Source organism: Ranitomeya imitator, chromosome 1, assembly GCF_032444005.1.
Source record: "Ranitomeya imitator isolate aRanImi1 chromosome 1, aRanImi1.pri, whole genome shotgun sequence".
NCBI classification, from domain to species: domain Eukaryota; kingdom Metazoa; phylum Chordata; class Amphibia; order Anura; family Dendrobatidae; genus Ranitomeya; species Ranitomeya imitator.
The window spans coordinates 724,663,598-724,683,579 of NC_091282.1; the positions used below are offsets into that span (position 1 = coordinate 724,663,598).

At 42.3% G+C, this 19,982-nt stretch overlaps 1 protein-coding gene across 1 annotated transcript in view; it reads right to left on the reverse strand.

The window, feature by feature from the left end:
- TYRO3 (TYRO3 protein tyrosine kinase) overlaps nt 1–19,982 on the reverse strand; it is a 287,406-nt gene that overhangs the window by 146,515 nt on the left and 120,909 nt on the right. Inside the window, exon 5 of the mRNA XM_069732534.1 lies at nt 14,158–14,244. Within this exon, the coding sequence (XP_069588635.1) occupies nt 14,158–14,244 (87 nt within the window). The remainder of the gene's footprint in view (nt 1–14,157; nt 14,245–19,982) is intronic.

Sequence of the window (19,982 nt, forward strand, 5' to 3'; positions counted from 1 at the left end):
CAGGTGCCTTCTGGGAGAAGCGAAGTCTCCCTAAGCTAGAAGATCGTTGGGTACAGCCGGGACCAGCTGCTTCGAAAGCATCACCAAACCAGGGATTCAAGCTTCAGGAGGCTAATTTGCATATTCCAGGTGCCTTCTGGGAGAAGCGAAGTCTCCCTAAGCTAGAAGATCGTTGGGTACAGCCGGGACCAGCTGCTTCGAAAGCATCACCAAACCAGGGATTCAAGCTTCAGGAGGCTAATTTGCATATTCCAGGTGCCTTCTGGGAGAAGCGAAGTCTCCCTAAGCTAGAAGATCGTTGGGTACAGCCGGGACCAGCTGCTTCGGCGCGCAAATTTTTGCCTGTAGGACATTATTGCAAGAGAGCTTGGCTGAGTAGATTACACAAGAAGGAAAACACACAGCAAGTCAGCAGGATCTAGGAGCAACATGGCAGATGTGACAACCTACATGGTGAGCTGCAGCATGTGCTACATGTTCACAGATCGACCAGAAGAAGAATCCAATTTCACCTGTCAGAAGTGTAGACTAGTGGCCCTTTTAGAAGAAAAGGTGCGGGGTCTGGAAGAAAGAATAGCAACTTTGAAACTCATCAAAGAGAATGAAGACTTTCTAGACAGAACAGAAGCATCTCTACTGGTCACAGAAGGTGCAAAAAGTGTCAGAGAACCTCCAAAAGCAGATGAGTGGAAGCATGTGACCAAAAGAAGCAAGAAGACCATGGAGAAATCACCAACCACACAACTGAAGAACCGATATCAAATCTTTGTAGAGGATGAAGATGGCACACCTAAGAATGAAGCAAGACCAGCAAGCAAAAAAGAAAAGGGCACACAGCAACAAGTGACAGCAAAAAGTACAGCCAAGAAGCAACGAAGAGTGGTGGTGGTGGGAGACTCACTACTGAGAGGCACCGAAGCAGCCATCTGCAGACCGGACATAACTGCAAGAGAAGTATGCTGCCTTCCAGGTGCGATGATCAAGGATGTGACCGATAGGATACCAAAGCTCTTCAGCTCCAAGGACGTCCACCCATTTCTTCTGATACATGTTGGCACCAATGACACGGCAAGGAAGGACCTACCGACAATCTGCAAGGACTTTGAAGAGTTGGGGAAGAAAGTAAAGGAACTGGATGCACAGGTAGTTTTTTCTTCTATCCTTCCAGTAGACGGGCATGGCACCAGGAGATGGAACAGGATCCTTGATGCAAACAACTGGCTAAGACGATGGTGCAGACAACAAGGATTTGGATTCCTGGACCACGGTGTGAATTACTGGTATGATGGACTCCTCGCCAGAGACGGACTACACCTCAACAAACCTGGGAAACACACATTCGCCAGAAGACTCGCTACACTCATCAGGAGGGCGTTAAACTAGAAGAAGAGGGGACGGGAAGAAAAACATTAGACTCGAACAAAGACGACCCAGGAAAACATACTCAGAAGGGAGGTAAGAACATTTCTAAAACAATCCACAGTGAGGAGATTGGAACAAAACAAAATCCTCTAAACTGCATGCTCGCAAACGCCAGAAGCCTGACAAACAAGATGGAAGAACTAGAAGCAGAAATATCTACAGGTAACTTTGACATAGTGGGAATAACCGAGACATGGTTAGATGAAAGCTATGACTGGGCAGTTAACTTACAGGGTTACAGTCTGTTTAGAAAGGATCGTAAAAATCGGAGAGGAGGAGGGGTTTGTCTCTATGTAAAGTCTTGTCTAAAGTCCACTTTAAGGGAGGATATTAGCGAAGGGAATGAGGATGTCGAGTCCATATGGGTTGAAATTCATGGAGGGAAAAATGGTAACAAAATTCTCATTGGGGTCTGTTACAAACCCCCAAATATAACAGAAAGCATGGAAAGTCTACTTCTAAAGCAGATAGATGAAGCTGCAACCCATAATGAGGTCCTGGTTATGGGGGACTTTAACTACCCGGATATTAACTGGGAAACAGAAACCTGTGAAACCCATAAAGGCAACAGGTTTCTGCTAATAACCAAGAAAAATTATCTTTCACAATTGGTGCAGAATCCAACCAGAGGAGCAGCACTTTTAGACCTAATACTATCTAATAGACCTGACAGAATAACAAATCTGCAGGTGGTTGGGCATTTAGGAAATAGCGACCACAATATTGTGCAGTTTCACCTGTCTTTCACTAGGGGGACTTGTCAGGGAGTCACAAAAACATTGAACTTTAGGAAGGCAAAGTTTGAACAGCTTAGAGATGCCCTTAATCTGGTAGACTGGGACAATATCCTCAGAAATGAGAATACAGATAATAAATGGGAAATGTTTAAGAACATCCTAAATAGGCAGTGTAAGCGGTTTATACCTTGTGGGAATAAAAGGACTAGAAATAGGAAAAACCCAATGTGGCTAAACAAAGAAGTAAGACAGGCAATTAAGAGTAAAAAGAAAGCATTTGCACTACTAAAGCAGGATGGCACCATTGAAGCTCTAAAAAACTATAGGGAGAAAAATACTTTATCTAAAAAACTAATTAAAGCTGCCAAAAAGGAAACAGAGAAGCACATTGCTAAGGAGAGTAAAACTAATCCCAAACTGTTCTTCAACTATATCAATAGTAAAAGAATAAAAACTGAAAATGTAGGCCCCTTAAAAAATAGTGAGGAAAGAATGGTTGTAGATGACGAGGAAAAAGCTAACATATTAAACACCTTCTTCTCCACGGTATTCAAGGTGGAAAATGAAATGCTAGGTGAAATCCCAAGAAACAATGAAAACCCTATATTAAGGGTCACCAATCTAACCCAAGAAGAGGTGCGAAACCGGCTAAATAAGATTAAAATAGATAAATCTCCGGGTCCGGATGGCATACACCCACGAGTACTAAGAGAACTAAGTAATGTAATAGATAAACCATTATTTCTTATTTTTAGTGACTCTATAGCGACAGGGTCTGTTCCGCAGGACTGGCGCATAGCAAATGTGGTGCCAATATTCAAAAAGGGCTCTAAAAGTGAACCTGGAAATTATAGGCCAGTAAGTCTAACCTCTATTGTTGGTAAAATATTTGAAGGGTTTCTGAGGGATGTTATTCTGGATTATCTCAATGAGAATAACTGTTTAACTCCATATCAGCATGGGTTTATGAGAAATCGCTCCTGTCAAACCAATCTAATCAGTTTTTATGAAGAGGTAAGCTATAGACTGGACCACGGTGAGTCATTGGACGTGGTATATCTCGATTTTTCCAAAGCGTTTGATACCGTGCCGCACAAGAGGTTGGTACACAAAATGAGAATGCTTGGTCTGGGGGAAAATGTGTGTAAATGGGTTAGTAACTGGCTTAGTGATAGAAAGCAGAGGGTGGTTATAAATGGTATAGTCTCTAACTGGGTCGCTGTGACCAGTGGGGTACCGCAGGGGTCAGCATTGGGACCTGTTCTCTTCAACATATTCATTAATGATCTGGTAGAAGGTTTACACAGTAAAATATCGATATTTGCAGATGATACAAAACTATGTAAAGCAGTTAATACAAGAGAAGATAGTATTCTGCTACAGATGGATCTGGATAAGTTGGAAACTTGGGCTGAAAGGTGGCAGATGAGGTTTAACAATGATAAATGTAAGGTTATACACATGGGAAGAGGGAATCAATATCACCATTACACACTGAACGGGAAACCACTGGGTAAATCTGACAGGGAGAAGGACTTGGGGATCCTAGTTAATGATAAACTTACCTGGAGCAGCCAGTGCCAGGCAGCAGCTGCCAAGGCAAACAGGATCATGGGGTGCATTAAAAGAGGTCTGGATACACATGATGAGAGCATTATACTGCCTCTGTACAAATCCCTAGTTAGACCGCACATGGAGTACTGTGTCCAGTTTTGGGCACCGGTGCTCAGGAAGGATATAATGGAACTAGAGAGAGTACAAAGGAGGGCAACAAAATTAATAAAGGGGATGGGAGAACTACAATACCCAGATAGATTAGCGAAATTAGGATTATTTAGTCTAGAAAAAAGACGACTGAGGGGCGATCTAATAACCATGTATAAGTATATAAGGGGACAATACAAATATCTCGCTGAGGATCTGTTTATACCAAGGAAGGTGACGGGCACAAGGGGGCATTCTTTGCGTCTGGAGGAGAGAAGGTTTTTCCACCAACATAGAAGAGGATTCTTTACTGTTAGGGCAGTGAGAATCTGGAATTGCTTGCCTGAGGAGGTGGTGATGGCGAACTCAGTCGAGGGGTTCAAGAGAGGCCTGGATGTCTTCCTGGAGCAGAACAATATTGTATCATACAATTATTAGGTTCTGTAGAAGGACGTAGATCTGGGTATTTATTATGATGGAATATAGGCTGAACTGGATGGACAAATGTCTTTTTTCGGCCTTACTAACTATGTTACTATGTTACTATGTTACTGTATATCCACCCATGTGCTGTCACATACATCCACCCATGCGCCTACTGACATACATGCATATCCAGCCATGTGCTCAGTCACATACACGTACATCCACCCATGCGCCTACTGACATACATGCATATCCACCCATGTGCACAGTCACATACACGTACATCCACCCATGCGCCTACTGACATACATGCATATCCACCCATGTGCTCAGTCACATACACGTACATCCACCCATGTGCCTATTGACGTACATGTATATCCACCCATGTGCTCAGTCACATACACGTACATCCACCCATGCGCCTACTGACATACATGCATATCCACCCATGTGCACAGTCACATACACGTACATCCACCCATGCGCCTACTGACATACATGCATATCCACCCATGTGCTCAGTCACATACACGTACATCCACCCATGTGCCTACTGACATACATGCATATCCACCCATGTGCACAGTCACATACACGTACATCCACCCATGCGCCTACTGACATACATGCATATCCACCCATGTGCACAGTCACATACACGTACATCCACCCATGCGCCTACTGACATACATGCATATCCACCCATGTGCTCAGTCACATACACGTACATCCACCCATGCGCCTACTGACATACATGCATATCCACCCATGTGCTCAGTCACATACACGTACATCCACCCATGCGCCTACTGACATACATGCATATCCACCCATGTGCACAGTCACATACACGTACATCCACCCATGCGCCTACTGACATACATGCATATCCACCCATGTGCTCAGTCACATACACGTACATCCACCCATGTGCCTATTGACGTACATGTATATCCACCCATGTGCTCAGTCACATACACGTACATCCACCCATGTGCCTTCTGACATACATTGATATCCACCCATGTAACCAGTCACATACACGTACATCCACCCATGCACCTACTGACATACATGTATATCCAGCCATGTGCTCAGTCACATACACGTACATCCACCCATGCGCCTTCTGACATACATTGATATCCACCCATGTAACCAGTCACATACACGTACATCCACCCATGCACCTACTGACATACATTGATATCCACCCATGTGCTCAGTCACATACACCCATGTGCCTACTGACGTACATGTATATCCAGCCAAGTGCTCAGTCACATACACGTACATAATAAAATAAATATTTATTTTTATATAGCACTAACATATTCCGCAGCGCTTTACAGTTTTGCACACATTATCATCAACCCATGCACCTACTAACATACATGTATATCAACCCATGTGCTCAGTCACATACACGTATATCCAAGTTCCCCCCGTGTGGTTTTAGGCTGATCTCTCACTTTCCTCATGATCAAGGATACCCCACAAGGTGAGATTTTGCATGGTGCCCCAAATCGATGTTGATTGACATTCATTTTGTATTTCTTCCATTTTCTTACTATTACACCAACAGTTCTCCTTCTCACCCAGCTTCTTACTTATGTCAATGTATTGTAGCCCATTCCAGCCTTGTGCAGGTCTATGATCTTGTCCCTGACATCCTTATAAAGCTCTTTGGTCTTGCCCATGTTGTAGAGCAGGGGTCCCCAACTCCAGTCCTCAAGGTCCACCAACATGTCATGTTTTCAGGATTTCGTTAGTCTTGCCCAGGTAATAATTGCATCACCTGTGCAATGCAAAGGAAATCCTGAAAACATGACCTGTTGGTGGGCCTTGAGGACTGGAGTTGGGGACCCCTGTTGTAGAGGTTAGAGTATGACTAATTAATTGAGTCAGTGGACAGGAGTCTTTTATAAAGGTGACTCTGTAAGACAGCTGTGCTTAATGCAGGTAACAAGTTTATTAGGAGCCAGAACTCTAATGGTATGTTTCCACGATACACCTTGGCAGCACTTTGTACGCAGCTCCGTCCAAAGCGCTGCCGGCTTTGGTATGCACGGTGATTCATTTAACACATTCAGAATCACCGCATCTTATACATAGACTGTGTAATTTATCTTGTGGAGACTGAGGCTATGTGCACACGTTGCGGATTGTATGCATTTTTGACACTTTTTTTTACCGCGAAAACGCATATACAACACAGCCCATTGAATTCAATGGGATTCCTTAATGCTGTGCTAATGCTGCGTATTTTTCCCCTGTGGAATTGCATCACGAAAAAATACACAGCATGCTCATTCTTTGTGCGGAATCGCGGCGATTCCGCACACATAGGAATGCATTGATCAGCTTACTTTAACCCCTTTCTGCCATTAGACGTACTATTGCGTCCATGTGGGGTGGGCTTTACTTCCCAAGGACGCAATAGTACGTCATATGCGATCGGCAGCGCTCACGGGGGGAGCGCCGCCGATCGCGGCCGGGTGTCAGCTGCCTATCGCAGCTGACATCCGGCACTATGTGCCAGGAGCGGTCAAAGACCGCCCCCGGCACATTAACCCCCGGCACACCGCGATCAAAGATGATCGCGATGTGCCGGCGGTGCAGGGAAGCACCGCGCAGGGAGGGGGCTCCCTGCGGGCTTCCCTGAGCCCCCCGCAGCAACGCGATGTGATCGCGTTGCTGCGAGGGTCTTACCTCCCTCCCTCCCTGCTCCAGGCCCGGATCCAAGATGGCCGCGGATCCGGGTCCTGCAGGGAGGGAGGTGGCTTCACAGAGCCTGCTCAGAGCAGGCACTGTGAAGCAGCCTGCACTCCTATCAGATCGGTGATCTGACAGAGTGCTGTGCAAACTGTCAGATCACCGATCTGTGATGTCCCCCCCTGGGACAAAGTAAAAAAGTAAAAAAAAAATGTTTCAAATGTGTAAAAAAAAATTAAGAAAAATATTCCAAAATAATGAAAAAAAAAAAAATAATATTATTCCCATAAATACATTTCTTTATCTAAATAAAAAAAACAAAACAATAAAAGTACACATATTTAGTATCGCCGCGTCCGTAACGGCCCGACCTATAAAACTGGCCCACTGGTTAACCCCTTCAGTAAACACCGTAAGAAAAAAAAAAAAAAAACGAGGCAAAAAACAACGCTTTATTATCATACCGCCAAACAAAAAGTGGAATAACACGCGATCAAAAAGATGGATGTAAAAAACCATGGTACCACTGAAAGCGTCATCTTGTCCCGCAAAAAACGAGCCGCCATACAGCATCATCAGCAAAAACATAAAAAAGTTATAGTCCTGAGAATAAAGCGATGCAAAAATAATTATTTTTTCCGTAAAATAGTTTTTATCGTATAAAAGCGCCAAAACATAAAAAAATGATATAAATGAGGTGTCGCTGTAATCGTACTGACCCGAAGAATAAAACTGCTTTATCAATTTTACCAAATGCGGAACGGTATAAACGCCTCCCCCAAAAGAAATTCATGAATAGCGGTTTTTTGGTCATTCTTCCTCACAAAAATCGGAATAAAAAGCGATCAAAAAATGTCACGTGCCTGAAAATGTTACCAATAAAATCGTCAACTCGTCCCGCAAAAAACAAGACCTCACATGACTCTGTGGACCAAAATATGGAAAAATTATAGCTCTCAAAATGTGGTAACGCAAAAAATATTTTTTGCAATAAAAAGCGTCTTTCAGTGTGTGACGGCTGCCAATCATAAAAATCCGCTAAAAAACCCGCTATAAAAGTAAATCAAACCCCCCTTCATCACCCCCTTAGTTAGGGAAAAATTAAAAAAATGTATTTATATCCATTTTCCCGTTAGGGCTAGGGTTAGGGCTAGGGTTAGGGCTAGGGTTAGGGCTAGGGCTAGGGTTAGGGTTGGGGCTAGGGCTAGGGTTAGGGTTAGGGTTAGGGTTGGGGCTACAGTTAGGGTTGGGGCTACAGTTAGGGTTGGGGCTAAAGTTAGGGTTAGGGTTTAGATTACATTTACAGTTGGGAATAGGGTTGGGATTAGGGGTGTGTCAGGGTTAGGGGTGTGGTTAGGGTTACCGTTGGAATTAGGGTTAGGGGTGTGTTTGGATTAGGGCTTCAGTTATAATTGGAGGGTTTCCACTGTTTAGGCACATCAGGGGCTCTCCAAACACGACATGGCGTCCGATCTCAATTCCAGCCAATTCTGCGTTGAAAAAGTAAAACAGTGCTCCTTCCCTTCCGAGCTCTCCCGTGTGCCCAAACAGGGGTTTGCCCCAACATATGGGGTATCAGCGTACTCAGGACAAATAGGACAACAACTTTTGGGGTCCAATTTCTCCTGTTACCCTTGGGAAAAAACAAACTAGGGGCTAAAAAATAATTTTTGTGGGAAAACAAAAAGATTTTTTATTTTCACGGCTCTGCGTTATAAACTGTAGTGAAACACTTGGGGGTTCAAAGTTCTCCCAACACATCTAGATGAGTTCCCTGGGGGGTCTAGTTTCCAATATGGGGTCACTTGTGGGGGGTTTCTACTGTTTAGGTACATTAGGGGCTCTGCAAACGCAATGTGACGCCTGCAGACTATTCCATCTAAGTCTGCATTCCAAATGGCACTCCTTCCCTTCCGAGCCCTCCCATGCACCCAAACGGTGGTTCCCTCCACATATGGGGTATCAGCGTACTCAGGACAAATTGGACAACAACTTTTGGGGTCGAATTTCTCCTCTTACCCTCGGGAAAATACAAAACTGGGGGCTAAAAAATAATTTTTGTGGGAAAAAATTTTTGTTTTATTTTTACGGCTCTGCATTATAAACTTCTGTGAAGCCCTTGGTGGGTCAAAGCGCTCACCACACATCTAGATAAGTTCCTTAGGGGGTCTACTTTCCAAAATGGTGTCACTTGTGGGGGGTTTCTACTGTTTAGGTACATTAGGGGCTTTGCAAACGCAATGTGACACCTGCAGACCATTCCATCTAAGTCTGCATTCCAAATGGAGCTCCTTCCCTTCCGAGCCCTCCCATGCGCCCAAACAGTGGTTCCCCCCCACTTATGGGGTATCAGCGCACTCACGACAAATTGGACAACAAATTTTGGGGTCCAATTTCTCCTGTTACCCTCGGGAAAATACAAAACTGGGGGCTAAAAAATAATTTTTGTGGGAAAAAATTTTTGTTTTATTTTTACGGCTCTGCATTATAAACTTCTGTGAAGCCCTTGGTGGGTCAAAGCGCTCACCACACATCTAGATAAGTTCCTTAGGGGGTCTACTTTCCAAAATGGTGTCACTTGTGGGGGGTTTCAATGTTTAGGCACATCAGTGGCTCTCCAAACGCAACATGGCGTCCCATCTCAATTCCTGTCAATTTTGCATTGAAAAGTCAAACGGCGCTCCTTCCCTTCCGAGCTCTCCCATGCGCCCAAACAGTGGTTTACCCCCACATATGGGGTATCAGTGTACTCAGGACAAATTGTACAACAACTTTTGGGGTCCAATTTCTTCTCTTACCCTTGGGAAAATAAAAAATTGGGGGCGAAAAGATAATTTTTGTGAAAAAATATGATTTTTTATTTTTACGGTTCTGCATTATAAAGTTCTGTGAAGCACTTGGTGGGTCAAAGTGCTCACCACACCTCTAGATAAGTTCCTTAGGGGGTCTACTTTCCAAAATGTTGTCCCTTGTGGGGGGTTTCAATGTTTAGGCACATCAGGGGCTCTCCAAACGCAACATGGTGTCCCATCTCGATTCCAGTCAATTTTGCATTGAAAAGTCAAATGGCGCTCCTTCGCTTCCGAGCTCTGTCATGCACCCAAACAGTGGTTTACCCCCACATATGGGGTATCGGTGTACTCAGGACAAATTGTACAACAACTTTTGTGGTCCATTTTCTCCTGTTACCCTTGGTAAAATAAAACAAATAGGAGCTGAATTAAATTTTTTGTGAAAAAAAGTTAAATGTTCATTTTTATTTAAACATTCCAAAAATTCCTGTGAAGCACCAGAAGGGTTAATAAACTTCTTGAATATGGTTTTGAGCACCATGAGGGGTGCAGTTTTTAAAATGGTGTCACACTTGGGTATTTTCTATCATATAGACCCCTCAAAATGACTTCAAATGAGATGTGGTCCCTAAAAAAAAATGGTGTTGTAAAAATGAGAAATTGCTGGTCAACTTTTAACCCTTATAACTCCCTAACAACAAAAAAATTTTGGTTCCAAAATTGTGCTGATGTAAAGTAAACATGTGGGAAATGTTACTTATTAAGTATTTTGTGGGACATATATCTGTGATTTAATTGCATAAAAATTCAAAGTTGGAAAATTTTTTTTTTTCACAAATAAACGCAAGTACTATCAAAGAATTTTTACCATTGTCATGAAGTACAATATGTCACGAGAAAACAATGTCAGAATCACTGGAATCCATTGAAGCGTTCCAGAGTTATAACCTCATAAAGGGACAGTGGTCAGAATTGTAAAAATTGGCCCGGTCATTAACGTGCAAACCACCCTTGGGGGTAAAGGGGTTAAACATGCGGCTATGCCCACCATGCTGGAAGTAAGCGGATCATGTGCGGATGGTACCCGGGTGTGGAGGAAAGGAGACTCTCCTCCAGGCCCTGGGTACCATATCCCTGTTAAAAAAGAATTCAAATAAAAAATTGTTATATACTCACCTTCTGGCGGCCCCCAGATCCAGCTCAAACCTTAGCGATGCTCCCGGCAGCTCCCGTTCCCAGTGATGCTTTGCGACAATGACTTGTGATGACATAGTGGTCTCGCGTGATGTTACGTCATCTGGAGTCATTGCCGCAAGGCATTACTGGAAACGGGAGCTGCTGGGAGCATCGCGAGGAGCTTCCCGCGATGCTCCCAGGGGCCGCCGGAAGGTGAGAATATCACAATTTTTTTTTAAATTATTTTTATCATTATATGTTTTTAATATTGATGCTGCATAGGCAGCATCAATAGTAAAAAGTTGGTCACATTTGTCAAACACTATGTTTGACAAGTGTGACCAACCCGTCAATCAGTTTTCCAAGCGATGCTACAGATCGCTTGGAAAATGCTAGCATTCTGCAAGCTAATTACGCTTGTAAAACGCTAGTGTTTAGTGGGAAAACACAAGCCAATTCTGCATGCGTTTTACCTGTGGCAGCGAGTTGTGGAATTGTAGTGGAAATTTCTGCGGCAATTCAGCAACATGTGCACATAGCCTGAGCATCTCCGCAAGATAAATAGACATGCTGCGGACTATAAAGATGCGCCGCATGTGCGTTTAAGCAGGTTTGCCACCTGCGTCTTTGAAATCATAGTGGAGATGGCATTTCATAAAATCCCATCTACTATGCTGTATCATCTGCCTGCTGCGGATTGGACGCTGCGGCTGTACGCAACGTCCAATCTGCAGCAAATATGGACCGTGGAAACATACCCTTAATGGTTGGTAGGGGTCAAATAATTATTTCTCACTGCAAAATGCAAATAAATATATATAATTTATACAATGTGATTTTCTGGATTTTATTTTTAATATTCTATCTCTCAATATTAAAATTAAACTATCCTTAAAATTATAGACTGTTCATGTTCCCGGATCTGTGCATTCCTTGACCATGAAACCACAAAAACACTAGTACATGCCCTTATCTCCCGCCTTGACTACTGCAACCTCCTACTCTCTGGACTCCCCTCTAGCACTCTGGCACCACTCCAATCCATCCTAAACTCTGCTGCCCAACTAATCCACCTGTCTCCCCGTTACTCCCCAGCCTCTCCTCTCTGCCAAGCCCTTCACTGGCTTCCTATTGCCCAGAGGCTACAGTTCAAAACACTAAAAATGACATACAAAACCATTCACAACCTGACTCCTCCATACATCTGTGACATGGTCTCCCGGTACCTACCTACACGCAACCTTCGATCATCTCATGATCTCCTTCTCTACTCCTCTCTCATCTCTTCCTCACACAACCGCATCCAAGACTTCTCCCGTGCTTCCCCTATACTCTGGAACTCTCTACCCCAACACATCAGGCTCTCACCTACCACGGAAACCTTCAAAAGGAACCTGAAGACCCACCTCTTCCGTCAAGCATACAAGCTGCAGTGATCCTCAGTATACTGAACCACCACATGACCAGCTCTACCCTCCTAGCCTCACCCATCCCCTGCAGACTCTGAGCCCTCGCGGGCAGGGTCCTCTCTCCTCCTGTACTTGTGTGTGCCTTGTTTTACTCATGTTTATTGCACTTGTCTATATTTGCCCCATTCGCATGTAAAGCGCCATGGAATAAATGGCGCTATAAAAATGAATAATAATAATGTCTGTCAGTTGGCAAACTTACAAAATCAACAAGGGATTATGTGAAGCATGGATACATTTGGAGGCAATTTATAAATCTGCAGTCTCGGTTGCTAAGCTTAACATGCTCAAAAGTTTCAATTAGCAGAAATGTGTGAGTCGAGAATAATATTACCAGGGTTTTCACTTTGTGTTGAGTATGTGGGTGGAATATGGAGTTTCTTACATCTTTTCTAGAAATGTTCAGTAATAAATCTTTGGTAAACTGTGGAAAAATTACAGAACAAGTACAATCACTGATCCATGAAATGTCTCTACATATTTCCCATTGGACGCCTGCAATAAAGGACTTGATTTTGGAAACAAAACGGCTGATAGTGGAGTAAGTGCGAAGACTCTAGCTCCTAAAGGAAATGTTCATCAAAAAGTTTTTATTCAAGTCTAAAGCAGACTTGATCAGTCGACTTACAAACATTTTAGAAATATACTGTACTTGGGTGCTTAACAGTTTGACACAGATTCCATTGTTGTCAATTTATAGGGAAGGCAAATGGGACAACAGTTCTTAAGCGTCCACCATAACTCTATCCAGACCAATAGAAGTGAAATGGTGGCCATCATATATGTGGCTTTTATAGTCTAGGGCAGCGGTCCCCAACCTTTCTGACCTTAAGAGCCATTTTCAGCTCTGGGACCGGGTCGGGAGGCACATCCAGCTCCTGCCCTACTCACAGTAATGACACACAAAGCCCCCATTACCGGTATAATGACAGACAAAGTTTTTCCACTGAACTCACAATGGCAGTATGCCGAGCTGCCGGGTTTCCCATCTTACCCCTATTCAGATCAGCTCTTCTGTGCTGGGCTACATGCAAAAGTCACCATCTAGAGATCTACTCTTAACAGCTGTTTGCTACACCTGGAGCTAAGGCACCAAGATGGTAGACAGCCGCGAACCATGCATCATGGGCACGCGAGCCACATGTGGCTCTCGAGCTACAGGTTGGAGTCCCCTGGTCTCGGGTCTTCAAATGTGCAGTGTCACTTTATGCAAAATCTAATGGACTGATAAAGATTCCCAACTCAGCTTTGCTATCTTTCTTAGTCGGAAGGAGCCATCAGAGGGATCTCGGGTGATGAGACTCTTATCTAGTAGAGAGGTGAGAATTTTCTTTTTTGTAGGAAAACCCCTTTAAGCAAACAGGGCAACATGTAAAAGTGGCCACTTTCCAAAATATATTGAAACAATAAGTGGTCAGATGGTGGTCCGTGTCCCTCCTGACTTGGTTTTGTATAGTTTAATGGCACTCATTAAGGGGTCATCCAAATAGACATTTATATAGACAGAGCAGCTTTGAACGCAGCAGGTAAAAATTATGGCCAAACTCTGAACCAGTCCCACGATGGCATGTTCAGTGTGACAGGACCTCAAGACAATTTATCACATTATTTGCTCATAACAAGTACCTGTACAATGTATACCTGTATTTATTTTGACGTACCAATTTTTACTTTATTTTATTTTTTACAGAACTGCAATAAAAACAATCTCACCTTTAACATGAACAATTGCAGCTCTGGACGAAGAGACCCCCTTGGAGTTGTGAGCCTCACATGAGAACACAGTAGTCTGATGGATTCCTGTATATAAATGAATAGAGCATTATTAGTAGTGGTCAGACCCTTATTCAGTCTATTAAATACCACTACTATAAAAAGGAAATGTGTCATAAAAAAAAAAATGAACTATGGTTTAAATCTTTTTTGTGTCATTTTTTAATTTAATAAAAATGTATGATTAAAATAAAAATTTGAAATCTTGCCATTTTCAACAATATTCTTTTTATTGGGGGGATTTTTTTTAGCAATTTATGGGAAGGTCATTTTAGTTATAGACAATAAGGTGAGTAATAAGACATAACAGTGATGTAAAACTTGTTCTTTTAAACAAGTAAGAAGATATATGCAAAGAAGAATCAACAGAGAAAAGAAAAGGTTAATGCAAGAGGAAAAGAATGTGGAAGGAAAAGTTAAGAACGGAAGAGGGGAAGGGGAAGGAAAGAAAAGGGCATAGGAGAAGGTTGGATCAGATAAACCTGGAGAGTAGGGATGGGGGAAAAGATCGTCCTTATTGAAACAATATTTATAATAAAACAATTTTCAATTTGCTTTGTTAAATATGTAATTGTACTTTTACTTCTTGGCAAATAATAAAGCTTTTAACCTAAAAGGGGGCATTCGGACTTAAGGAAAGAAATAGGTTCCAAGATGACCATGTGGAATAGTATTTTTTTTTTTAAGAATTGTTTCTTAGAGCATAAGAATGTTCAAAAGAACTATGGGTAGACATTATATTCATTATTTCGGAAATGGTGGGAACATCCATTGATTTGCACTTAGATGCTATAAGTATTTTTGTTACAGTAAATAGATGAATTGCGAGATATTTAATTTTGGGGGAAGTCAATTTGAATCAAGTGAGAACAAAACCAGTTGAGGAGACAATACAACTACAGAGTTGTTAATATTGCTCAATAAATTAGCTACTTCTTTCCACAGGTTGATTATTTTAGGACGTGACCAGAAAATATGCAATAGGTTAGCTTTTTGAGAACAGTTCCTCTAGCATAAGTCCGATCCGTCCTCAAAAATCTGCTTTAATCTGTCAGAGTATAGAACCAACGAGATAAGATTTTAAAATAATTCTCATGAATATTAGCATTTACATTTGATTTAAATCTTGCAATTATCACACTGACTGCTGGGGTTATTCTAGACTCATGCTTCCTGCAGGAAATGCACATGAACATTATCAGCAATAGACTGACTGCGCCTATCTTTTGTACTGAAGCATCTAAGGAGTATGTGCAAAAGTCATTGTGAAGGGAGGGGGAGCAGGGGAGCTGTGACATTGCCTATTGTGATTGGTGGATTATCAGCTGTGTATAGAGGGGTTACCTGTTATTGTAACCCTGCCTGTGATGATAATTAAAGTCCTGAAAAGTTTTCTGCACAGAACAAAAAATTAAGAGTCTAAAACAGCCCCAGTAGCTGTTGTCGTCTTTTTATACAGATTGTGATATGAAAAAAAACAACTCTTAAAAAATACATTTAACAAAGAAACTCAATATAAACAATAGGTCATTTTCTGAGGATACCATAAATTGATGGGGGAAGGAGTTGGTTATAAAACAAATCCAATGCAGATTCTTCTTTCAAACCTTTTTGTAATCTAAGAGCATAAAACATATTGGTTGCTACAGGCAATTGCTGTTCTTATTGCTTTCACTAAAGGCGCAGTCAGACGGACGTTTAAAATGGACTGAGATCGGAACGCAGTCCACAGACTGGCTGGTGACTCTCCTGACCCGAGCGTGACAGCTTCATGCATTTCTGTGTAGCTGTCTTGCTCAGACTTGGAGAGTTGTTGGCAAGGCGGTGCACTGCGCGCCGATCTCATACATCTGACTAAAAACTAATAGCAAATTTATGCACATGGCCTATATTCCCTATTAGTGCATGGATCCATATTATAACACCCAAGCCTTTGCTGTGTGTGTGAATGACACCTAATACTAATGTCATAAATTTTCGTTATCCTGCAAAAATACATATTCGAGGTGGATATTCGAGGTTGATAAAGAAAGGCATAAAGGAGTCTGCCTGTGATCCTGAGGAGTAGGGAGACTGTAAATGTTATGACAGGGAAACTTACAGCAACTTACATGACCCCTTTGTGGATGGCACTACTGAAAATCCTCCACCTGTAAAGGGAATCCATCAGTGGGATCAACCCTCCTGAGCCGTCTATATGGGCATATAGGTCATAGGGAGATGAATAAAGTGATACCTTGATATCTGGGATCTGATGTCTTATTCCAGAGAGAATCACATTTTTCTAAAATATAAATGAGCTGTTAAGATTTCTGGGCCGGACATAGATTTCCCTTAGAATCTGCCTCCAGAGATTATTATAAATGAAAGGAGGCATTACCAGTGTGAGACATGTAACTAACACAGCAGAGTAGAAATGAACTTCGTCTCATTACAAACATGTCTGCAGCAGCAGCTCTCACAGGTCTGCTGTATTACAACACTGACTGCCTATGAGATGGCAGCTGAAGCATTGAGAGGACACCTGAAAATGTGTTTAATGCTGTACTGTGTCAGTTATAATTATACACAGCTTTGCAGTGAGATAAGGAGAACAGACTGTCAGCCATTACATGGCTCGTGCTGGTAATGCCCCCTTTTAACAAAAAAATAAAAAAAATTCTGGAGGCAGATTCTCAGGGAGATCAATGTCCGGCTCATAGATCTTAATAGCTCATTTACATATTAAGAACAACATGGATTTCTCTGGCATAAGACATCAGATCACAGATATCAAGGTATTAATTTTTCAGCTTACCTACATGCTCATATAGACTGCTTAGGTGTGATCCTACTGATAGATTCCCATTAAATTATTGCAATATGTAATATATAACCAGTCAATAGCAGCACAATAATTATAACGGCCTGCAGAAAATATGGCATTTTTCATAAATAGTATTATTTATTCAGCAGCCGTAATCACGGAACACAAACATGCTGAACAAAGGGTTCAGAGCAACTGAGTTAATGTCCATTGTCCTGTTTGTTCAACAGAGCAAAACAATGGACCACATCCAATTTCTTCTATTGTATGATTTTGTGAACTTGGCAACCCGCACATTTACAATTTAACGCTTAGCATGTGTTAGCTGGATTGTTGGGAAAAGTACAAAACATTTTGTAGAACATGACATACAATCAAGTCACAAGCGAGCGGATCAACGAACCAAAACCACTAACGTGTAATGTAATAAGACCGGCTGAAAGCACAGAGGGACGAAAAGCAATGAAATGCAGCATGCCTCCTCTTCTATTTTGTAGGCTTTAGTGACTTGCAACTAGGGTTGAGCGAAACGGGTCGTTCATTTTCAAAAGTCGTCGACTTTTGGCAAAGTCGGGTTTCATGAAACCCGATCCGACCCCTGTGCGGGGTCGGCCATGCGGTACGCGGCTTTCGCGCCAAAGTCGCGTTTCAATGACGCGAAAAGCGCCATTTCTCAGCCAATGAAGGTAAACGCAGAGTGTGGGCAGCGTGATGACATAGGTCCTGGTCCCCACCATCTTAGAGAAGGGCATTGCAGTGATTGGCTTGCTGTCTGCGGCGTCACAGGGGCTATAAAGGGGAGTTCCCGCCGACCGCCATGTTACTGCTGCTGATCTGAGCTTAGGGAGAGGTTGCTGCCGCTTCGTCAGAAGCAGGGATAGCGTTAGGCAGGGTCCATTAACCACCAAACCACTTGTGCTGTAGCGATTTCCACAGCCCAACACCACCTTCGGTGTGCAGGGACAGTGGAAGCTACATTTTTTTTTTTTTCCTCAGCGCTGTAGCTCATTGGGCTGCCCTAGAAGGCTCCCTGATAGCTGCATTGCTGTGTGTACGCCGCTGTGCAAACCAACTGCTTTTTTCAAAGCACAAATCCTCTTGTTCCTTCCTTTCTGCACAGCTATCTTTTTGGTTTGTACACACTTTTTATTTAATTTGTGCATCAGTCCACTCCTTATTGCTGCCTGCCATACCTGGCTGAGATTACTGCAGGGAGATAGTAATTGAAGGACAGTTCCTTTTCTTTTTTTTTTTTTTTTGTGGGAGATTAAGATTGGCATTTCTGCTAGAGTGCCATCCCTGTCTGTGTCATCTCTCACTCAGTGGGCCATAGAAAGCCTATTTATTTTTTTGCTTGATTTGGGTTCTAAAATCTACCTGAAAAAATCACTACATCAATCAGTGGGAGAAAAATATTGGCCTTTGGGCTTGTGTGCCAGTCCTAAGCGTGCCATCTCTCTCTCTCAGATAGTGGGCCATAGAAAGCCTATTTATTATTTTTTTTATTGGGTTTATAAATTTTCCCTGGAAAAAAAAAAAAAGTGGGAGATTAATATTGGCCTCTGGGCTTGTGTGCCAGTCCTGAGCGTGCCATCTCTCTCACAAATAGTGGGCCATAGAAAGCCTATTTATTTTTTTGGTTGATTTGGGTTCTAAATTCTACCTGAAAAAATCAATAAATCAATCAGTGGGAGATTAATATTGGCCTTTGGGCTTGTGTGCCAGTCCTAAGCGTGCCATCTCTCTCTCTCAGATAGTGGGCCATAGAAAGCCTATCTATTATTTTTTTTATTAGGTTTATAAATTTTCCCTGGAAAAAAAAAAAAAAAGTGGGAGATTAATATTGGCCTCTGGGCTTGTGTGCCAGTCCTGAGCGTGCCATCTCTCTCACAAATAGTGGGCCATAGAAAGCCTATTTATTTTTTGGGTTGATTTGGGTTCTAAATTCTACCTGAAAAAATCAATAAATCAATCAGTGGGAGATAAATATTGGCCTCTGGGCTTGTGTGCCACTCCTGACTCCTGTGTGCATCCTCTCTCACTCAGTGGGCCCTACAAAGCCTATTTTTTTTTTTAATTGTTTTCTAAATTCTCCCTGAAACAATCATTTTATTTTATTTTGTTTCTAAATTCTTCCTGAAAAATTCATTTTTTTGTATTTTTTTTTTCTAAAGTCTCCCTGAAAAAAAAAAAAATCAAATCAGTGGGAGATTAATATTGCCCTTTCTGCTGGTGTGCCAGTCTTGACTCCTGGGTGTGCCATCTCTCTCTCTCTCCAATTGTGGGCCATAGAAAGCCTATTAATTTTTTTGCTTGATTTGGGTTCCAAAATCTACCTGAAAAAATCACTAAATCAATCAGTGGGAGATAAATATTGGCCTCTGGGCTTGTGTGCCACTCCTGACTCCTGTGTGCGTCCTCTCTCACTCAGTGGGCCCTACAAAGCCTATTTTTTTTTTATTTGTTTTCTAAATTCTCCCTGAAACAATCATTTTATTTTATTTTGTTTCTAAATTTTTCCTTAAAAAATCTTTTTTTTTTTTTTTTTTTCTAAAGTCCCCCTTTTAAAAAAAAAAAAAAACAAATCAGTGGGAGATTAATATTTACATTTGCGCTTCAGTGACAGTCCTGCGTGTGTGGCATCTCTCTCATTTGTTGCCACCAACAACAGAGTGTGTAACATTGTGCCTGATTTTCGTTGTGGTCTCACCCACCTGTAAAGGGGTAGCTAAATCATACTGAAGTTATAGCTCACCGTGTAAGTTGTGTGACAGCAACAAATACCGTTAGTTTGGTAACGTTTTTAAAACAATGAGGAAGTCTGGTGGAAGAGGTCGTGGCCGGGGGCGTTCATTGTCAGCTGGTAATGAGGGTAGTGGTAGTGGTGGAGCATCAGGTGGTCGTGGGAAAAAAAATATTGCACCTAAGTCTGGAGCTGTGGAGCCAGGTTCGTCGTCTG